The sequence below is a fragment of the Arctopsyche grandis genome, chromosome 9 (genome assembly GCF_051622035.1).
Source record: "Arctopsyche grandis isolate Sample6627 chromosome 9, ASM5162203v2, whole genome shotgun sequence".
Taxonomy (NCBI): domain Eukaryota; kingdom Metazoa; phylum Arthropoda; class Insecta; order Trichoptera; family Hydropsychidae; genus Arctopsyche; species Arctopsyche grandis.
The window spans coordinates 17,340,310-17,356,725 of record NC_135363.1 but is presented as its reverse complement, the minus strand read 5'-3'; the positions used below and the strand labels follow the sequence as shown (position 1 = coordinate 17,356,725).

The 16,416-nt window shown below is 36.2% G+C and overlaps 3 protein-coding genes across 4 annotated transcripts in view; 2 read left to right on the top strand and 1 right to left on the bottom strand.

Annotated features, from left to right (window-relative positions):
- Tak1 (TGF-beta activated kinase 1) overlaps positions 1-11,291 on the top strand; it is a 51,071-nt gene extending 39,780 nt beyond the window's left edge. The window contains exons 9-11 of one of the 2 annotated variants that reach the window (XM_077438224.1): positions 9,278-9,522; positions 9,626-9,739; positions 9,817-11,291. In XM_077438224.1, coding sequence (XP_077294350.1) covers positions 9,278-9,522; positions 9,626-9,739; positions 9,817-9,933 — 476 coding nt within the window. In that variant the 3' untranslated portion in view covers positions 9,934-11,291. The remainder of the gene's footprint in view (positions 1-9,277; positions 9,523-9,625; positions 9,740-9,816) is intronic. The other variant, XM_077438223.1, reaches the window with a different exon arrangement.
- LOC143916946 (uncharacterized) overlaps positions 1-16,416 on the top strand; it is a 572,328-nt gene that overhangs the window by 8,722 nt on the left and 547,190 nt on the right. The gene's annotated exons all lie outside the window — the stretch shown is intronic.
- LOC143916939 (solute carrier family 41 member 1-like) lies at positions 11,290-15,969 on the bottom strand. The gene has a single exon (XM_077438236.1). The coding sequence runs from the start codon at positions 15,778-15,780 to the stop codon at positions 14,458-14,460; it is 1,323 nt and encodes a 440-aa protein (XP_077294362.1). The 5' UTR covers positions 15,781-15,969; the 3' UTR covers positions 11,290-14,457.

The following is a 16,416-nucleotide window of genomic DNA, read 5'->3' as shown; positions in this document are numbered from 1 at the left end:
ACGTAAGCAACATTATCGTGACAGTACCATCACAATAGAGGAAGAAATGTATGTGGTTAGAAAGGTCCAACTTTCTCTGACATTAAAAGATTCTACAAATTTATCTAATGCTTTATGTGGTTTAATTAAATCAAGTTCCAAAATTCTCAGAATCCATTTTATTCCTTTGAATTCATAGAGTTATCAAAATCCGTATTTAGTATTAAATTTGAACGTTCTATAAAATAAGCTTTTTAAACTTTACCGGTAGGCCCTAGATTGAATGCTTCGAAGATTGATTTGCTGATTCAAATGATTGATTTCTTATTTTTATTCTTAATTACAGTTTATTAATAGTCGATTGAACTTATTTTCAGTGGAACAATGCTCTGAATCTGACAGTTGTCAACAATAGCAATTACACGTAGAACTGTGACAACTCTGTTCAATCTGCATGTGTATCATATTGAAGATGCATCAACCTACATGCATATAAACGTTTCATCATCGATTTGTAACACGAAGAGTGTGATTCATTTGAGTGAATTTATTTTTTTAATGCGTCTTTCATATAACAGTGGGTTGACTGTCGCCATTTTGAAACGATCACATGTGTAACGCTAAACATAACCTTATATACAACGGCAACTATTCATATGATTTTGTTCGACGATGATTATTAAAGTCATATTTGGTAATATGATTATACCATGCGTCATCTCCGTACGACTAATTATGAGTTATCGAGTGTTATGAGGAACCACCCTTTTCCGAGAACGCTCGGTTGTAGCAGGCTAGTGCGATTTTCGCGCCTTTTGAGGGCAACTCGAAAGTTTTCCGACGCATTATCTAATAGATTTTCTTCCCAAATAGCTCTCTCTCTCTACATTTTGTGTACGTGGCTCGTGTGTATCGGCGTGTTTAGGGGGAGCGGGGTGTGGTGTCCGAGTCCGGATTTAGTAGAGCGCGAGCGGTATGAGTCAGGAAGACGCAAATAGACAAGCGCGGTTTGTTTGTTGCACCGCACAAGCAAGATCTCTTCTCCTCGTCTGTCTCTCCGTCCTTCCTTCCATTTGCTTGCCAACGCCGAAGAGACATCGGCTCTGAACTCCCTATTGTATGTAGTTGCGGAAACGGTGTGCGCCCTTTGGTCGATTGACTTCAGTATGTCTTGAAATTTTCAATATCTTACACAATGGTGGGTAGATATTTCTATGTAGGAGTTGCTTTTTGAAAAATTGAATAAAAACCAATAATTATGTCCTTTTATGGTTCCGAAAGAATTTGAAAACAGAGTGGTTGTAATCTGCGTAAAAACTTTTAGACCTCAAAAATATCAAACTAATTACTTGTTATTAGCTAGAGTTTTCATTAGAAGTGAGTGTTTGAAATTTGAGGCGTATTTTTATTTTCAACATACGTAATCATATTACTCCTGATAAGCAGTCCTTTAGTCCTACTTAAAAATACTGGGAATAGTTTTCCTACTTAAGAGTAAGTGGGAAAATAGGAAGACAGAATTATTTCATTTACCTACTTAAGATTAGTTATCGCACAACAATCGAAAACATTAATAACAATGAGCAACAAAAAAAATACAGGAAGCGGAAATTCATCAATCGTTACTAGGTTTGGCCCACTGAATTCGAATATGACAATCATTTTTGTTGGGTTGATTTCGTTACAGAGATGCATACATATAAGCAGTTAAAAAAATGCGCAATTTTTACAGATCTTTAGCTTTTGCAGTCTTTAAGTCAAAAGCGTGATAACCTTGTAATTAGCGAAATTAGCTCATAATATTGCGAAAAAAAATATTTCTGACTTAAATTCGCTAGAAAATTAATTATACGTATTTCAAAGTGATCAAATATCACTATCAATAGATATAACATCTGACTATTGTTTACAATACTCACTTTTAACACAGTAATACTAGATTTTTAATTAATTAAAGACTGCAAAATCCAAAATTACATAAAAATTGCACTTTTTTTTAACGCGTGTACATATCTCTTAAACGAGTATTGTCATATTCGAATTCAGTCGCTCAAACTTAGTAAATATTGATTAGTCTCCGCTCCAGTAAGTCTTTTTATCTGTAGATCAGACTAAAACTGTATGAACTAAATAAACCAAGCGGAATTTATGTACATACATACATATATAGTACATCGATTTTTGCAATTCCATAATATGATTTTAATGCGATCATAATTCAGCAGCTACCTACTGAAATTACCCCAATGTGGGTCATATTCTAAAGATTCATCACTATTTGTTTTCCTAAAATGACACGGTGATTTATAATCACCTCATTAGGACACGAGTAAGCAGATGTGCACATTTGATTGCACACACATCCTCTAGAGATGTAGGATTTCAGAATAGATTGTTTGTGTTCTCTTTGAATTTATTGATCTTTATAAAGATAAAACTTTAATTGCGAAGAATACCCACACAGAACCATCTCGTTCGGAATGACTTTATGAAAGTTGTGGCTTTCGTTCAAAGAGGAAATTGGGTTTGTCAAGACTATGGACCCGCGTGCCAAACGTCAGATTGTTTTGCCGGTAGACTCATTATTTACCTGCCGGCACGTCAAAGTTAGCAATGCGTTTTAGATATTTATATTTAACTCGTGGAAGAATCGTATACGCGAAAAAGTAATATTTCATAATTTCTCTATTTTTCGGAATGTAGAAGTGTCCGGAAATACCACTTGGGTCGGACCAATTTCGTTTAGGTATTTTGTTCGTTATACATATGTAATTCTTATATCAACAATAGAATTTTCATTGTCACGATTCCGCTAGTCTAGTTGAGCCACATCTACTATTACAATTGTTTTGTCTTCAATTTCACCACTATTTCTTTGTTGTTTCTATTTTGTATTTAGAACAATTAAATACAATTTAATTGTACTGTGCAATTGTGTCCTCTCAATTTCCATACCGTATCGATTACACCCATATGTACATATGTATATCGTAATCAATGATTCATGAAGCATTTTCCGATTAAACAACACTACCGTAGATAAACTGTAATCAATTCGCAGTAGTGAGCTACATATATCAACCATAAGGTAAATTTGCATAATTAGGGTGTGCACATGCAAACATACGCCACATCATCATATTTGTTTTGTCATTTGAATATTCTGTATCATATTATTCATTACATAAAATTCTCCCACACTATTCAAACTAATATTAGTCATTCTTATTTTTTACTTTATCTAATAAAGCAATGTTTTCGTGAGAATTCCTTTATCTTCTTTTTTTTTTCAAAAGAAACACCCGAAAACCATCACTTCAGTTCCGTAATAGATTTAATAAACTATTCGTTTTTCTGCTGTTTTATTGTTCTTTTTACCATGAAAATCTAAAATATTGCATATAATATGCAATATTAACATATAATATGCATGCATGGAACGAAATTCAGCGTATGAAGTTCTTCTTGTTATCTCCATGCTAATAACTGTGAGTCACACAATTTAATTAATAAATTTTCTTTCCATAAGGAAAAAGTTACTAGACACATTTATGTACATTGAAGGAAAAATTGGTTTAGTTTCCAATTGATTTCGTTTGATTTTTTGAGTCTTCAATATGTTGATCTACTTTTATCATCGTAAGCCACTGATCAATTCGAGGTGAAATATTGGAATATAAGAATGTTTTTAGTCATGAAGTCACAACTTTTCGTAGAAGATATCTACCCCGTATATTAAAGAATAAATATTCTATTCTAAATTTTGATAGAAAATCTAATATTTTTCGTAATTACCATAAATTTCCATCGTATTTAAGATATGTACATGTATATGAAAAACCTTCATATACATCCATATATTTTAAGCTATGTATATAATATGTATGTACTTATGTATGTATATTTTAGAGACTTTTCCATTGGGAAAATCATCTCAAATTTTTAAAGTAACTTTTCATTAACAGATTGACTCAAAATTTGATTGAGAATTTCATATTTTTCATAATGAACGTAACATTGAAAAACCTTTTCCAATAAACTTTTCAATCAAGCTCGTACTTAGTTTAATCTACATAATGTATATGTATGTTCTATTATTAAATTATATACAGTGAATGACACAAAAACCTACGTACATACTTGAAAATTTTAGAATAATCTCATTTCGTTTCGATTTGCAGCAGTATTTTTGAAATAAAAATGTGCTAAATTATAACCAGGGTCATTAAAATAATAAAACAAGACAAATAGTGAATTATATCAATATATATTTATTTAGGTATTGAATTTATTTTGAAAATGCATTTTTGGTTTTTGGGACTTTTTAGCTTTTTCATTTAATTTAACGTAATTTTAACTACATAAATGTGTTATATATAATCTAAATAATGTATTTACATTTTTTTTATTAAAATATAACTAATATTTTGTTATTACTCCCCTATTCTGAATAATCCATGAAATTCTTCTTAGCATGGTGTCTTACAAATCTTTATAACGTCTAGTGTTATATCGTCATTCCATGTGTTATCTATGGTTTATTCGTGGTCCCGAATCGATTTTATAAACTATTCGTGATGTTTCGTATACTTTCGTATAATACTGCTGCAAATCAATATGAAATGAGATTATTCGAAAATTTTCAGATATGTAGGTTTTTGTGTCGCTCACTGTACATATGTATGTAACAGTGGCGTGCTTTGAAATTCTCCCTATTTTTGTCGCACAGCCTTACTTACGTGTGTGCGAGCGGGACACAAGGGGACTCGGTATGACGTCATCTAGTCCCCTTGTATCTTGCTCGCTCTCACGTAAGTAAGACTGTGCGACATAAACAGGAAGAATTTCAAAGCACGCCACAGATATGTACATCTATATATGTATATATAAAAGTAATGAATGTCTGTCTCGTAAAGGCTCCTAAACCACTCAACCGATTACGATGGAACTTTCAGGATTTGTTCTATGCATGTCCGGGAAGCTTACTGTTAAAAAAATCGCCCAAAAACGAGAAAAACGGGAATGAGTGGCATTGCAACGCAATAATTTCAATTGATTTCGCATCGCGACCTGCGTTGTTAGGGTAAAATAAACAAACAATTGAATAATTTCAAATGTGTTCACTGTCTGCATTTTTCCGACAAGTGGAAACGGGAACGGGAATTCCATGCTTTATTGTGGCATTGTAACGCATGCCGGGTTCAGCTAGTACGTATGTACATATAGCAGATAAAACCTTTTGCTTTTACAAAGTGACTTTTCCATGCGGAAAATCTATTCAGTTCGTCGATTATGAACTGGTTTTTATGATGCTACAAATGAAAGTGTAACTTTGTAAGTACATATATGTATATTCAAAGTTCAGATAGGCTACGTCCACACTACCGATATTTTCGAATTTTCCATATCCAGTTCCCATATTGCAACATGTGGTTGCTATTTAGGAACTGGTTATGGAAAAATTCGTAAAGATATCGGTAGTGTGGACGTAGCCATTGAAACATCTCAAAACGTAATAGCTGAAATTTTGAAAGCAACTTTCCCGACCGACTTTTCCAACCGCGCGCTTCGGCCAAAGCTCGCTCATTTTCACACAGCTTCCACCCAAGCGGGAAAACTTGCATAGAGATGAGGAGGGGGAGGGGGAGGGAACAGCGATGCAACAGACGGATGCAGGGGGAGTCGGGAGGGTGGTGGGGCCCCTCCCGTTGTCAGTCCGCAGCTGGCGGTCGGCGCGCGCGCATCTTCACGTCGACATGTGCGACCTTCCCGCGCCCAGCATCTGCACCACCGTCCGCGACACAGTCAGCTGCAGCTGGATTTTCTACAGTGAGACCGCGAGTGCATCCCCCACCCCCCACCCCCGATACAGTGCAGTGCTACACTTTTCTCGCCACTTTCGTGACTCACGACCAAAATAAACAAACAAATCTTCGACGACTGAACCCGCGACTATGCGTCAGCCTCCCCGGGACAATACGGCGCCTGCCCCTCGTACGAAGCGGCCCATATTAAATTATTTCTGTTTTGGCTCGGCTTTGTTTCCACAAACAGTCTCTTATATACATATACACACACGCGTGCGTTCCCGAACCCGGATTCTGCGGCACTTTTTTCCCGGAAATTGCGAGCACAACTCCGACAGTATTTTCCTCGTTGAGAGAACTCGCATTCATTCGACGGTTTCCTGTGCGTCGTTTTAATGCACATGTAGCGGAGATTGATCCCGAAGTGCCAAATTCGTTGAAGGATTTGGCATTCTGATATCAATTTGGCTTATTCTGGGACTCTTCCATGTATTTGTAGACATATAAAGCGCGAATTTATTTAGATTGTTTGAATTGTAAACGTATTATGTAATTGGAATAAGTCGACCGAAAGGTGAAATTTCAAATAGTGCAATCAAAACATGAAACCGATTACAATAAGCGGCGTATACATACATATTTGTATGTATATACACGCACATTCAGTTAAATCGCTCTAGAATTTTCCGTTCATCTAATTTAAACACATTGTCTGCAATGTATTACTATTTTCTTCAGCTGAAACTCGCTGATGTTTTCACCGCGTCGAATTTGATGTTCCGATTAACGTACTTGGATTGTGAAAATACGGAAATTTTCTTCAAATGTGCCTTATTATTTCTTGGATGTATTCTCGATATTTGTACGTGATGCAATTGTGACTTTTAAATTTAAACAACATCATCCTGAAAAAGATTTTTAGAGTAAATTGGCTCGCTTTGCCGGCGGTGCGGTCGCAAGAAAGTTGTTCGTTTCGGGTGACAGTTGGGTTGACAACACGTCTTCCTGATGTGTCATTTCGCTTGAACGAGCACCAAACCGAATTCTTCAGACCCGGTGCCACCCCTCCCTCGTCCTCGCCTCTTCCTGAATTTAAATTTAAATTTTCTCTATGGCATCGACCACATTTTGAATAACAGAATGACAATTATTTCAACGTCGAGCATCGCTATGCTCCAAGTTGTTGTTTCCCATTTCCACGTTTTCCCGTGCAGGTCGAAAGTACACGTGAATTTTCAATTCGACAAACGTAAACAACCGAATTCTAGGGAAGCACCAGATCACGGTGCGTCGTTGATCGTGAAGACCACGAGTCACTGTCCTATGTATATTAACAGTAGTTTTGTATATAAACTGTCAACATAGCTCAGTGGTTAGCAACAGAAGGGTTACGGGCTCGAACCGTGATCCAGTGTTGCTGGCCAGACCTTAGATGTATTTGACTCCAGGTCGATGGTTTCCTATCTTATAGTTTGCCAATTTATCTGAATTCTTTGTTGAAACGGTTCCTGCCCTCGTTTATCACCATTATTCGAATTTAATTTCAAATTTATAATATTGTTATAAATTTAAATATATTACATATGTACAAATCGCCTTGGGGCAATCTCATAATGCGACTGGTAAAAATAAAATATTATAATTAAATAACAAAACATCAAGGTTTACATTCTAAACCTAAGTATCTCACACTTAATCATGTTATTTGCATTTATCGTATTAATTAAATTTTGAGGAAAATTGCAGCAAGAATCAACTGTTGTTGTTGTTTTTTTTTTTTTACTTGCTTATCCTGTTAGGTCAATGTTTTATTTGTAACCAGTGCGCTAGCATACACGTATAAATGCTCGATTGAACCATAAGATGAAATAATTTTAAATTTAAGGACACAAATAGTTCTTTATATATTTCATTTTACCATAACAATTTGCCCCAAAGCGATAAATAGCCAAAAATACTGAACACATTCTAAAATGTTGGTATATGTATGTATTTAACAATCAACAAATTCGAATTTGCGAGAAACATGGAAGATTGTATTGGATCCGTCACATCAATTAAGTTAGATAAAATGATGAACTCTAACAGGAGACGGTCGATCTCGATTTAATAACCATCCAGATATTGCCAGCAGCGTATAAAAAACGAAGAAATACTCGATTTCGGCTGGTTTTTAAACCTTGAACCTCTACTGGTAAACAATGGCTTCGCTATGGCTGTGCATGTGCTTTCTAGCTTGTTACGAATTAATATTTTATATTAATTAGTATGTGTTCTATGTGATCCAAGATAAAACGCCAAAGTACTATTTTCCTCAGTTATTCAGCCAGCAGCATAGCTCGGTAGTTGCGTTAATGCTAACCACCGAGAAGTTCCCAGTTCAAGCCCTAGGTTGACCTCGATTGAAAATAATTTATTTTGAAGTATTTCTGCAGTGCTGCTGGTCACATTTAGATATTTTTGACTCAAGGTCGGTCGTTTCCTATCAGAGGTTGTTATGTATCTGATTTCATTGTTGAAATGGTTCCTCATCAAACTGGCAAAAACCGTACTACTCACTATGTCACCACTATTTGAATATGATTTCAAATTTATATATTTACAAGTTTAATACCATAGGTGTCCGTCCCTCAGGGTCAACTCATAATGGCATCGTGGGAAGATATAATTTTAAAAAGAGAGTAGAAATAGGCTTCTCGTCAGGGCAATTGTAAAATAACAATACTGTTCCATCAGTGTTCAAAGCAAGAGAGCAAAAAAGCTTTTAATCTAGTTTAGTCTAGTTAGTTATGAGAGTACTTTTTAATATCCAGAGATATAATTATTTAGTGGGAAAAGGTGGATATTAAAAGCTAATGTGTATGCATAATACATAATTGGTTCTTAAAAAAGAATCCCATCGATGTTAGTAACATATTAACAATCGCAAACTTTATGAATCTTTTTTACTTTTATCAAGTAATATTAAAAGATTTTATGAGAAAATATTAATTTGTATCTGATATTTGATATTCTATTTTATTCTTTCAACATGAACACTACAGAATTTATTTCTCATTTTGAATTTTGAATAGAAAAATTTATTAGCATAGCCCAAATCTGAATATATTAATGAAATAATGAAAGAACTATTCAATAGTACTGAATTAAATTATCTCATGTTGTTATTTTTTTCGATTTAAGGTTACATAGCAACTGTTATTCAATAATTTGTAGTTATAAATAGTTGTTACTATCAAAATAACTCCCCTAATGATTGTCATCTGAATATAAATCTCACTCTTGGCACTTTATTCATATTTATTAATAAATATAAACGAAATTGAATTAATTGTTCTTCTGTCATGCTGTCACCTTGCAAACATTACGGATTATCTCATTATTATTACCATGCACATTAGCAAATTCAGTTATCGATTAGTTTTATAAGTCTCGGTTTTGATTTGACACTTCTAAATAGCTTAGTAAAATCGTCGTTTTTTTAATTCCAGGTAACACTAATCAAACAAGTACTGTAAGCACTGGAGGAGGGACGAATACCGGCGGTCCAACTGGCACGAGCACGAGTGACCGGCCCAATTCACCCACAGATCAGCAGCAGCCTCCCGAACCTGACCTGGAATCCATGCACATGATGCTCGATCCTCACCTACGTCCCGTCACACCCGACTTCACCAATGAAGCGTCCGTACAAATATACGAACAACACAATCAACTCACCAAAGAATATCTCAAGGTATACATTAAAATATATATGTATTTATTTTTTTGTCTTTTTTTACTACTATTATATGTATGTATGTCTACTATTATATGTATGTATGTTTTGTCAATTTTAGGTGCAGACAGAATTAGCATATTTATCGACGCATAGATCACAATTATTAGAAGACCACGCCGATAAAGTGGCGTTGCGGAAGAAACGAGAAGCCGTACAGTTGGAAGAAGAAAAAGTATGATACTCACTACTAGAATGTGTTTTTCATTTTTTTTTCAATTTGTATTGATTTTTGTGTTATATTGCTTTCAGGACTCTTTAGTAAAGCTGTACATGAATTTAAAAAGACAACTAGAGAAAATGGGAATTAGTCCGCATCAAGCGTATGACGACTGGGTCCTCGTGCCCGAAGAATCGCCTCACGAATGAACTGTTTGCAGTAGTTCTACGGTTTTTTCTTACGTTACTTTTAAGAGACATTTTAGTTGATCTCTGGTTCTCTTCTAAGTCCATCATGCCAAAAGTGTCTTCCTAGTATACTTAGTGATAAGAAAAAAATATGTTACATTTCCAATAGTTATGTGCGTTCATCTTAACAGTATGCATAATCAAAACGAAATTGTGCAAAGTGAAAATCAAATTCACTGCATGGTATTGTTAGCGTACCATTGATAATCATCTGTCTACACACTTACATGTGTATGTTGTAGATTGAATTGGCCTTTTGAAATCCGGCATTCCGATATTGATTGGTTGATGTGTCACAGAGTTTGACACCCGAAGAGTAAGTCTCCAAATTTGTCACAGGCCGCCCCATGGTTAATATTATAATATTGTCGATTGAATATTAACGTGCGAATGAATGAGTGGTCCATTATGTAATTATCGTTTTATAAATATTGACGCTTGTTAGAATAAAAGAAAGTGTGAATTGTTCGTTTGCAATGAGTGTGCGTATTTCCCACAATACTCGAGTAATATTTTAGCCTTTTGTAAAATATATGTACATACAAACATAAGCTGTGTGCTACAGGATTGAATGAAGTCCTTTATTTCTATGGTAAATGTTAAATTATTTGCATTGTCACCGATAGACGCTTACCAATAATGTATATCATATGAATACTCAATATGCGATATTCGACAAATTTTTTCCGCCACATTTTGTATTTTTCTATGTAAATAGGGAGCATAGTATAGTAGTAGTGCCTTCACACATTTTGATATGCATTTGAAACTGTACAAATTCTCATTTTGAGTGTGTATATTTAGTATTGTATGTGTGTGATTATTTATTTTAATAGTTAGATACATACTTTGTTGAATCTCCAATTGGAATTGTCTTTCTATGCTTTGAAATTTTGCCCCGTATTTTAAATTCGGATAATTGCGTTTGAAAAGTGATTGAATTTACTTAAAATGCCTATAAATTTTTGCCATGAAAAAACTTTTGTACAAATACATACGTATAAAGCTGAACGTTCCTTTAATTTTTGTTACACATGTATGTAGTTTTAAAATGTAAATATAAATAAAATAATATTCATTTATAAATTATCGTTTAGTGTATAGAATAATTTCCTTTTAACACTATTCCATAACTCAAATTTGGAAGTTTAATTCCCATCTTCCAAGTATGTTTTGTTGAAACGGCTATTATTTGTATCCATATAGTTTTGCACACCTATGAAACCGCTACTGCTGAAAAGAAAAATGTTTGGCAATTATTAAGTCTCGATATTATTTAATCAAGTGTGTGAGTGAAATAATATACGAGAAATATATATATGCAGTGTTTATTTTATCCTATACAATAATCACTCGATTGCGGTTTGTACAGATGTTTCAGAGGGAAAAAACGTACTATAACTTAACATATTACACACGGTCGGTTAATCCGCACACGTTCACAATATAATCTAATCATAAAATAGCACCTTTAGCTTTTATATTGTAAATACATACATAAATATCATATTTACAATTAAATTTAGTATTAAAATTTTCTTAAAAATAATCAACAGAAGAAAATACTCTCCGTAATTCGAGAACAATTGAATTATCTATTGTTTATATTTATAGTCATCTTCAAATATTAACGAACTTTGGTCAAAACTAGAGGAAACTATGTAGAATATACATATATAAGCATCAATAACAAATCAATTCACAGATACGATTAAAATTTTATTAATATTAATATTTACTTGAAACAAATGAGAAACAAAACAAAAGAAAAAATTTGGCAAATATACAGTAAGTACTTTCGAATTAATCAAATGTTTATTTTTCTTCATATGTGACACTTAAAAAATAACTTTTATCAGCTTAAAATTCTTAAGATATTGTCTTCTAACAGTTTGAACAAAATGTACAAAAAAAAATTTCTTTGCCAAAAAAACTGACATAAAATAATAATAATTAGATCGACAAACTTAAATATTTCTAATCTTATCAAAATCAACAAACTGGCAAACTATAAATCACTAGCAGTAAGATGGCATCTTAAAATAAAACGATGGCATCGAACGCAGAATTTTTTTCACACGAAAATTTATTGTTTCAATTTCGAAAAACAGAAAATCCGAAAATTAATGACACGCCAAACAAAACGGATAGATTAGCCAATACGGGTAGATACATAGCATATCGAATTCATAAACCACAAATACACCTGGTATTGACTTAGCAAACAATACGACAGAAACCATTGATACCCTGTATTATCTACCCATAGTGCCTGCACTCAAATTACACGGCAAATTATCGCATAGATACAACAATAAAAGAAAACACCTGTACTACTCGAACAACTTCACTTTTTAATGCTAATTTACGATGGCTTAAATTTGACCATCAATTCAAAAATAGCATTATGTAAAAAATATACACGTCAAAGTGAAATCATGTGATAAGCGAAGGTCGTTAAGGTACATATCTTTATGCGGGCACATTTGTGTACACACACTCATACTAATGATGTACTTTAATAGAAAATGGGTTGTTTTTGTTTGATTTACACTTGAATGTTCAGTATGGTGATAAATTCTTGAACTGGAATCAACCGGAGGTAGAAAGTGACATTAAAACAGCAGTGAATTTAATCTCCAGACTTAAATTATTAAGTGTAAAGTTTCATGGTCAAAACAGTGTTGGTACAAATTCGTATACTAAACTTACTTTAGTATACTTGTTGGTACAAGTATACTAAAGTCAAAATAACATTTCATAGGAATGAGATTCATTTTGTTTCTAATGATCTATTGTAATATTGAGTTTGAACGTTAAAAGTCCGTTTATATTATCCAGCACTTCACATCAATAGCTCAGCACAACACTGCACGGAAAAGACTGCTTATATTCACACGTTCATACTTGTTTTGCAAAACAAGATGGAAAATATGCATTAAGTTAACGCATAATATGGATTACTCTTTAAACAACGTGGTAAAGAGAGTAATTTCAGATATCTTGGATGCTATCTGAGAGAAACGTGTGAAAGTAACCAGGAAATTCGCGTTAGAGTTAAGCAAGCAAGACCTGCATTCTTAAAAAAGTCCTAACCACACGTGATCTTAATACACCACCAAGACTTAGACTTCTACGATGATACGTTTTCAGCGTCTTTCTGTATGGAACAGAAGTACAGACCCTGGCAGATGCCATGTGTAAAAAGCTGCAGGCTTTTGAAATGTGGACATACAGCAGGATGCTATGATGGGAAAATATGTCGAAGTGCTCAACAATGAAAAGGTGCAAAGTAGAGTATCTTGGACATGTGATGTGGAACCAGAGAAATATCGTAGGCTGGCAGAAAATATCATGGTTGAAGAATCTTCGGCAGTGGTATGGCCTCAGCAATCGAGCTCTATTCAAAGCAGCTGTGGACAGATGGATGGGAGTTTTGGTTACCAACGTTCTAGGAGGACAGGGCTCATGAAGAAGATACTTGTTTTAGACGAGTGTGAGGCATAATCGGCTTATATGACTTCACAATACGACGTTCCCGAAAATATTCATATATGTACATGTGGCAGCACTTTCGCGAGTACGGGTGCATTCGCCACTATGACGTCACGTCATGCGTGAATATTTCCAGTAGTCAAAGAAAGCAGATTCTGTTTGATACGTTTTGGTGACATATATTGCTCAATAGATCGTGTCGGTTCCTACCGTTTCAGATACACCAAGTACACATTACGGAATATATTAATGCGTCCGTATAGAATGTACTAAAGAATATTTTTCGTACTGCTGTTTAGATGCGGTTGCCGACTTGAGATGTACTGGTATAAACGAACCTTAAAACGTAATTAATTAATTGAATGAAAACCATATCTGCGATCCCGTCGCGAATAATAATATATTGACAAGCAAATGTGGCGAGGTCAAATGATGTCAAAAATAAATATTGTCGATTTGCATATCTACAGGTCCAATTTGCACAATGAATTTTTTTTTTTTTTATTGTCCTCAGTACAATACCAAGAAATCAATCTTGCTATCAAACAAAAGATTTTACAATGTTGGATTGTCCTTAAGCTTTTCATTTCTTAGTAAATAAAATTTCCATAAATTATATACAATAAATAAGCACGTTAACACAGAAGTACAATGTGTTTGAAAATATTTACAATACTTTTCATATTATATGTATGCAAGTACAGAACATAGAAATATTTGAAATTAAGTGTAATGCCTCAAACGTGAATATAATAATAAATAAAAATTAAAGAAAAAAAATTACAAAACAACATATGAGGTGTAATCAAAAAGTTCTACATACATATAACAAAGCATTTTTCATTTGAGCCAAAAATGTGTAACTATTATAGTACATAATTCACAAGTCGTTTTAAAAAAAATATTTATTTTAGATACTTTTTCAGTCACACCTCATACTATTCATTCCATTGACAGTCTTCGAATACCAAGAAATCCAATGACGAAATATCAATCGCCCAAATCGCTATCTTTGTCGCCGATCATATACAAAAATTGGAAAGCCAAACCCAACAAGGCGGTACCCAGAAGATCACCCAAAGCGGTCAAATAGGGAATAGCCGAGTTGTCGGGATCGATGCCCAACTTCCACATCCACAATACGAGGAAGTGGCTGATCGTCAACAGCAACAGCACTTGGGTGATCGCCGCACACATATATATCAAGATGAACGTAGCCGTGAGCGACGTGTGACCGGCTTGAAGATAACTAATGGTGTATGTGAAAATCAAATGACCCGGCACGACCATCAAAAGCAACAGCTTAGTCGTCTTGCCGATGACGGGACCTATGGTGTTCCCGGTGTGAAGATTGGTCGACATCCTCGAAGCGTGAACGGCCGCCATGTTACCGCCGACGCCGTTGATCACCAACTGAAACACGGCTATACCTTTAAAGTTCGAAACCGTATAATCCAGAATGAGACCGCCGACGCTGCTGATGATCATCGCCGATATGACCGGAGACCATCCTTCGTCGAGAACCTGTTTGGTGAACTTGTTTTTGGAGGCCACGTAGCCGCAGACCGGAACGACAAGAGCTCCCACGATTATGATAGTTCCGGGAAGCCAAACGTTGACTCCGATAGATCTGTACAGTGAGGAAGCGATGAACGACAACAAAGCTAGGGTCGTGAGATCTCCTAAGCTTGCGGCGATGGGCGTAGCCACGTTATCAGGGTTTATGTTCATTTTCCTGCTGGCTAAGATGACGGCGATCATCACACATCCGAGAACGAAACTCGCCACAGACGCAGTCAGGACACTGGAAGCGCATAACAGCATCGCATGATGCATGTCAAACTCTCCTTCGGGTACCCATCCCATTATAACGGCCGCTAAGGCTGCGAGGAACGCTACGACTACAGCTTGGCACTGGATTAACGATAGGTTCCCGGCGACGAGGGGCACCAGACTGGTCTCTAGATGTCCTTTGTGGGCGTGCGTGGAGAGGCGGGACGCCAGAGTCATTTCCAAGTTGCCTTTGAGGCCCAAGAGGGCGGGCACGAGGATGTACACTTCGGAGACCTGCATGAAGACGGGCCAGTGCTGCACCACGTCCAGGAGCAGGCTGGCCGCCACCATGCCGAAGCCCGCGAGCAGGAAGGGGATGAACATCTGCACGGCGACCACCCACAGGTTCTCCACCTCGTGGCCCTGCGGTTTGGCCGCTCCGTTGGAGACGAGCAGCAGCCTGGCCGTGTCTGCAGGAGAGTCCGTGTCCCGGGCTGGAGCCGCCGGCGCGCTCATATTCGAGATTGCGGAGCGCTGCATGTTGGCGCAAGCGGGCGCAGCCGCTAGGGGCGCGCCCACGCCATTTCGCTGTCGTTGGAGCTCCCCCGTCGTCTCACGTTCCACTCGCCACTCGTCACAAGCCACACGTCTCACCCGCACGGCCGCCAGCTGACGACTGCTGTCACTTGAGCTTGACAACCGCCGGCCCGGACATGCTCGCTGATTGCTATTATTACACCTTTTGGCCAGAACGCTACAAAACATACACCTTTATTACAATTTTAAATTCAACGAAATAACATATTAAAACACTTCAATTATAAGTTTGTAGCGGCTCAACGACATGGACGAGTTTCGTTCACCATCTTGCGAGTTGGGACCGATTCGTCCATGCTAGCTTGCCGTTTCCCGACCGTCGACTTAAACAGTCATGTGTATGATGTGTTGACGCTGTTAGTGGCAAGCCTGAACAGAATAGGGTCCTTTGAAATGTGGTGCTACCGGAAAATCTCATGGAAGAAGCATGCGAGGAACGAAACGGTCCTCCAGCTTCTTCATAAAATGAGAAAGGTTCTTGATACAGTAAAGCGCCGTATTATGGAATATTTTATTCGCGGCCCCAAATATCACCTTCTACACACAATCATAGAGGGGGAAAATATAAGGCAACGGTAG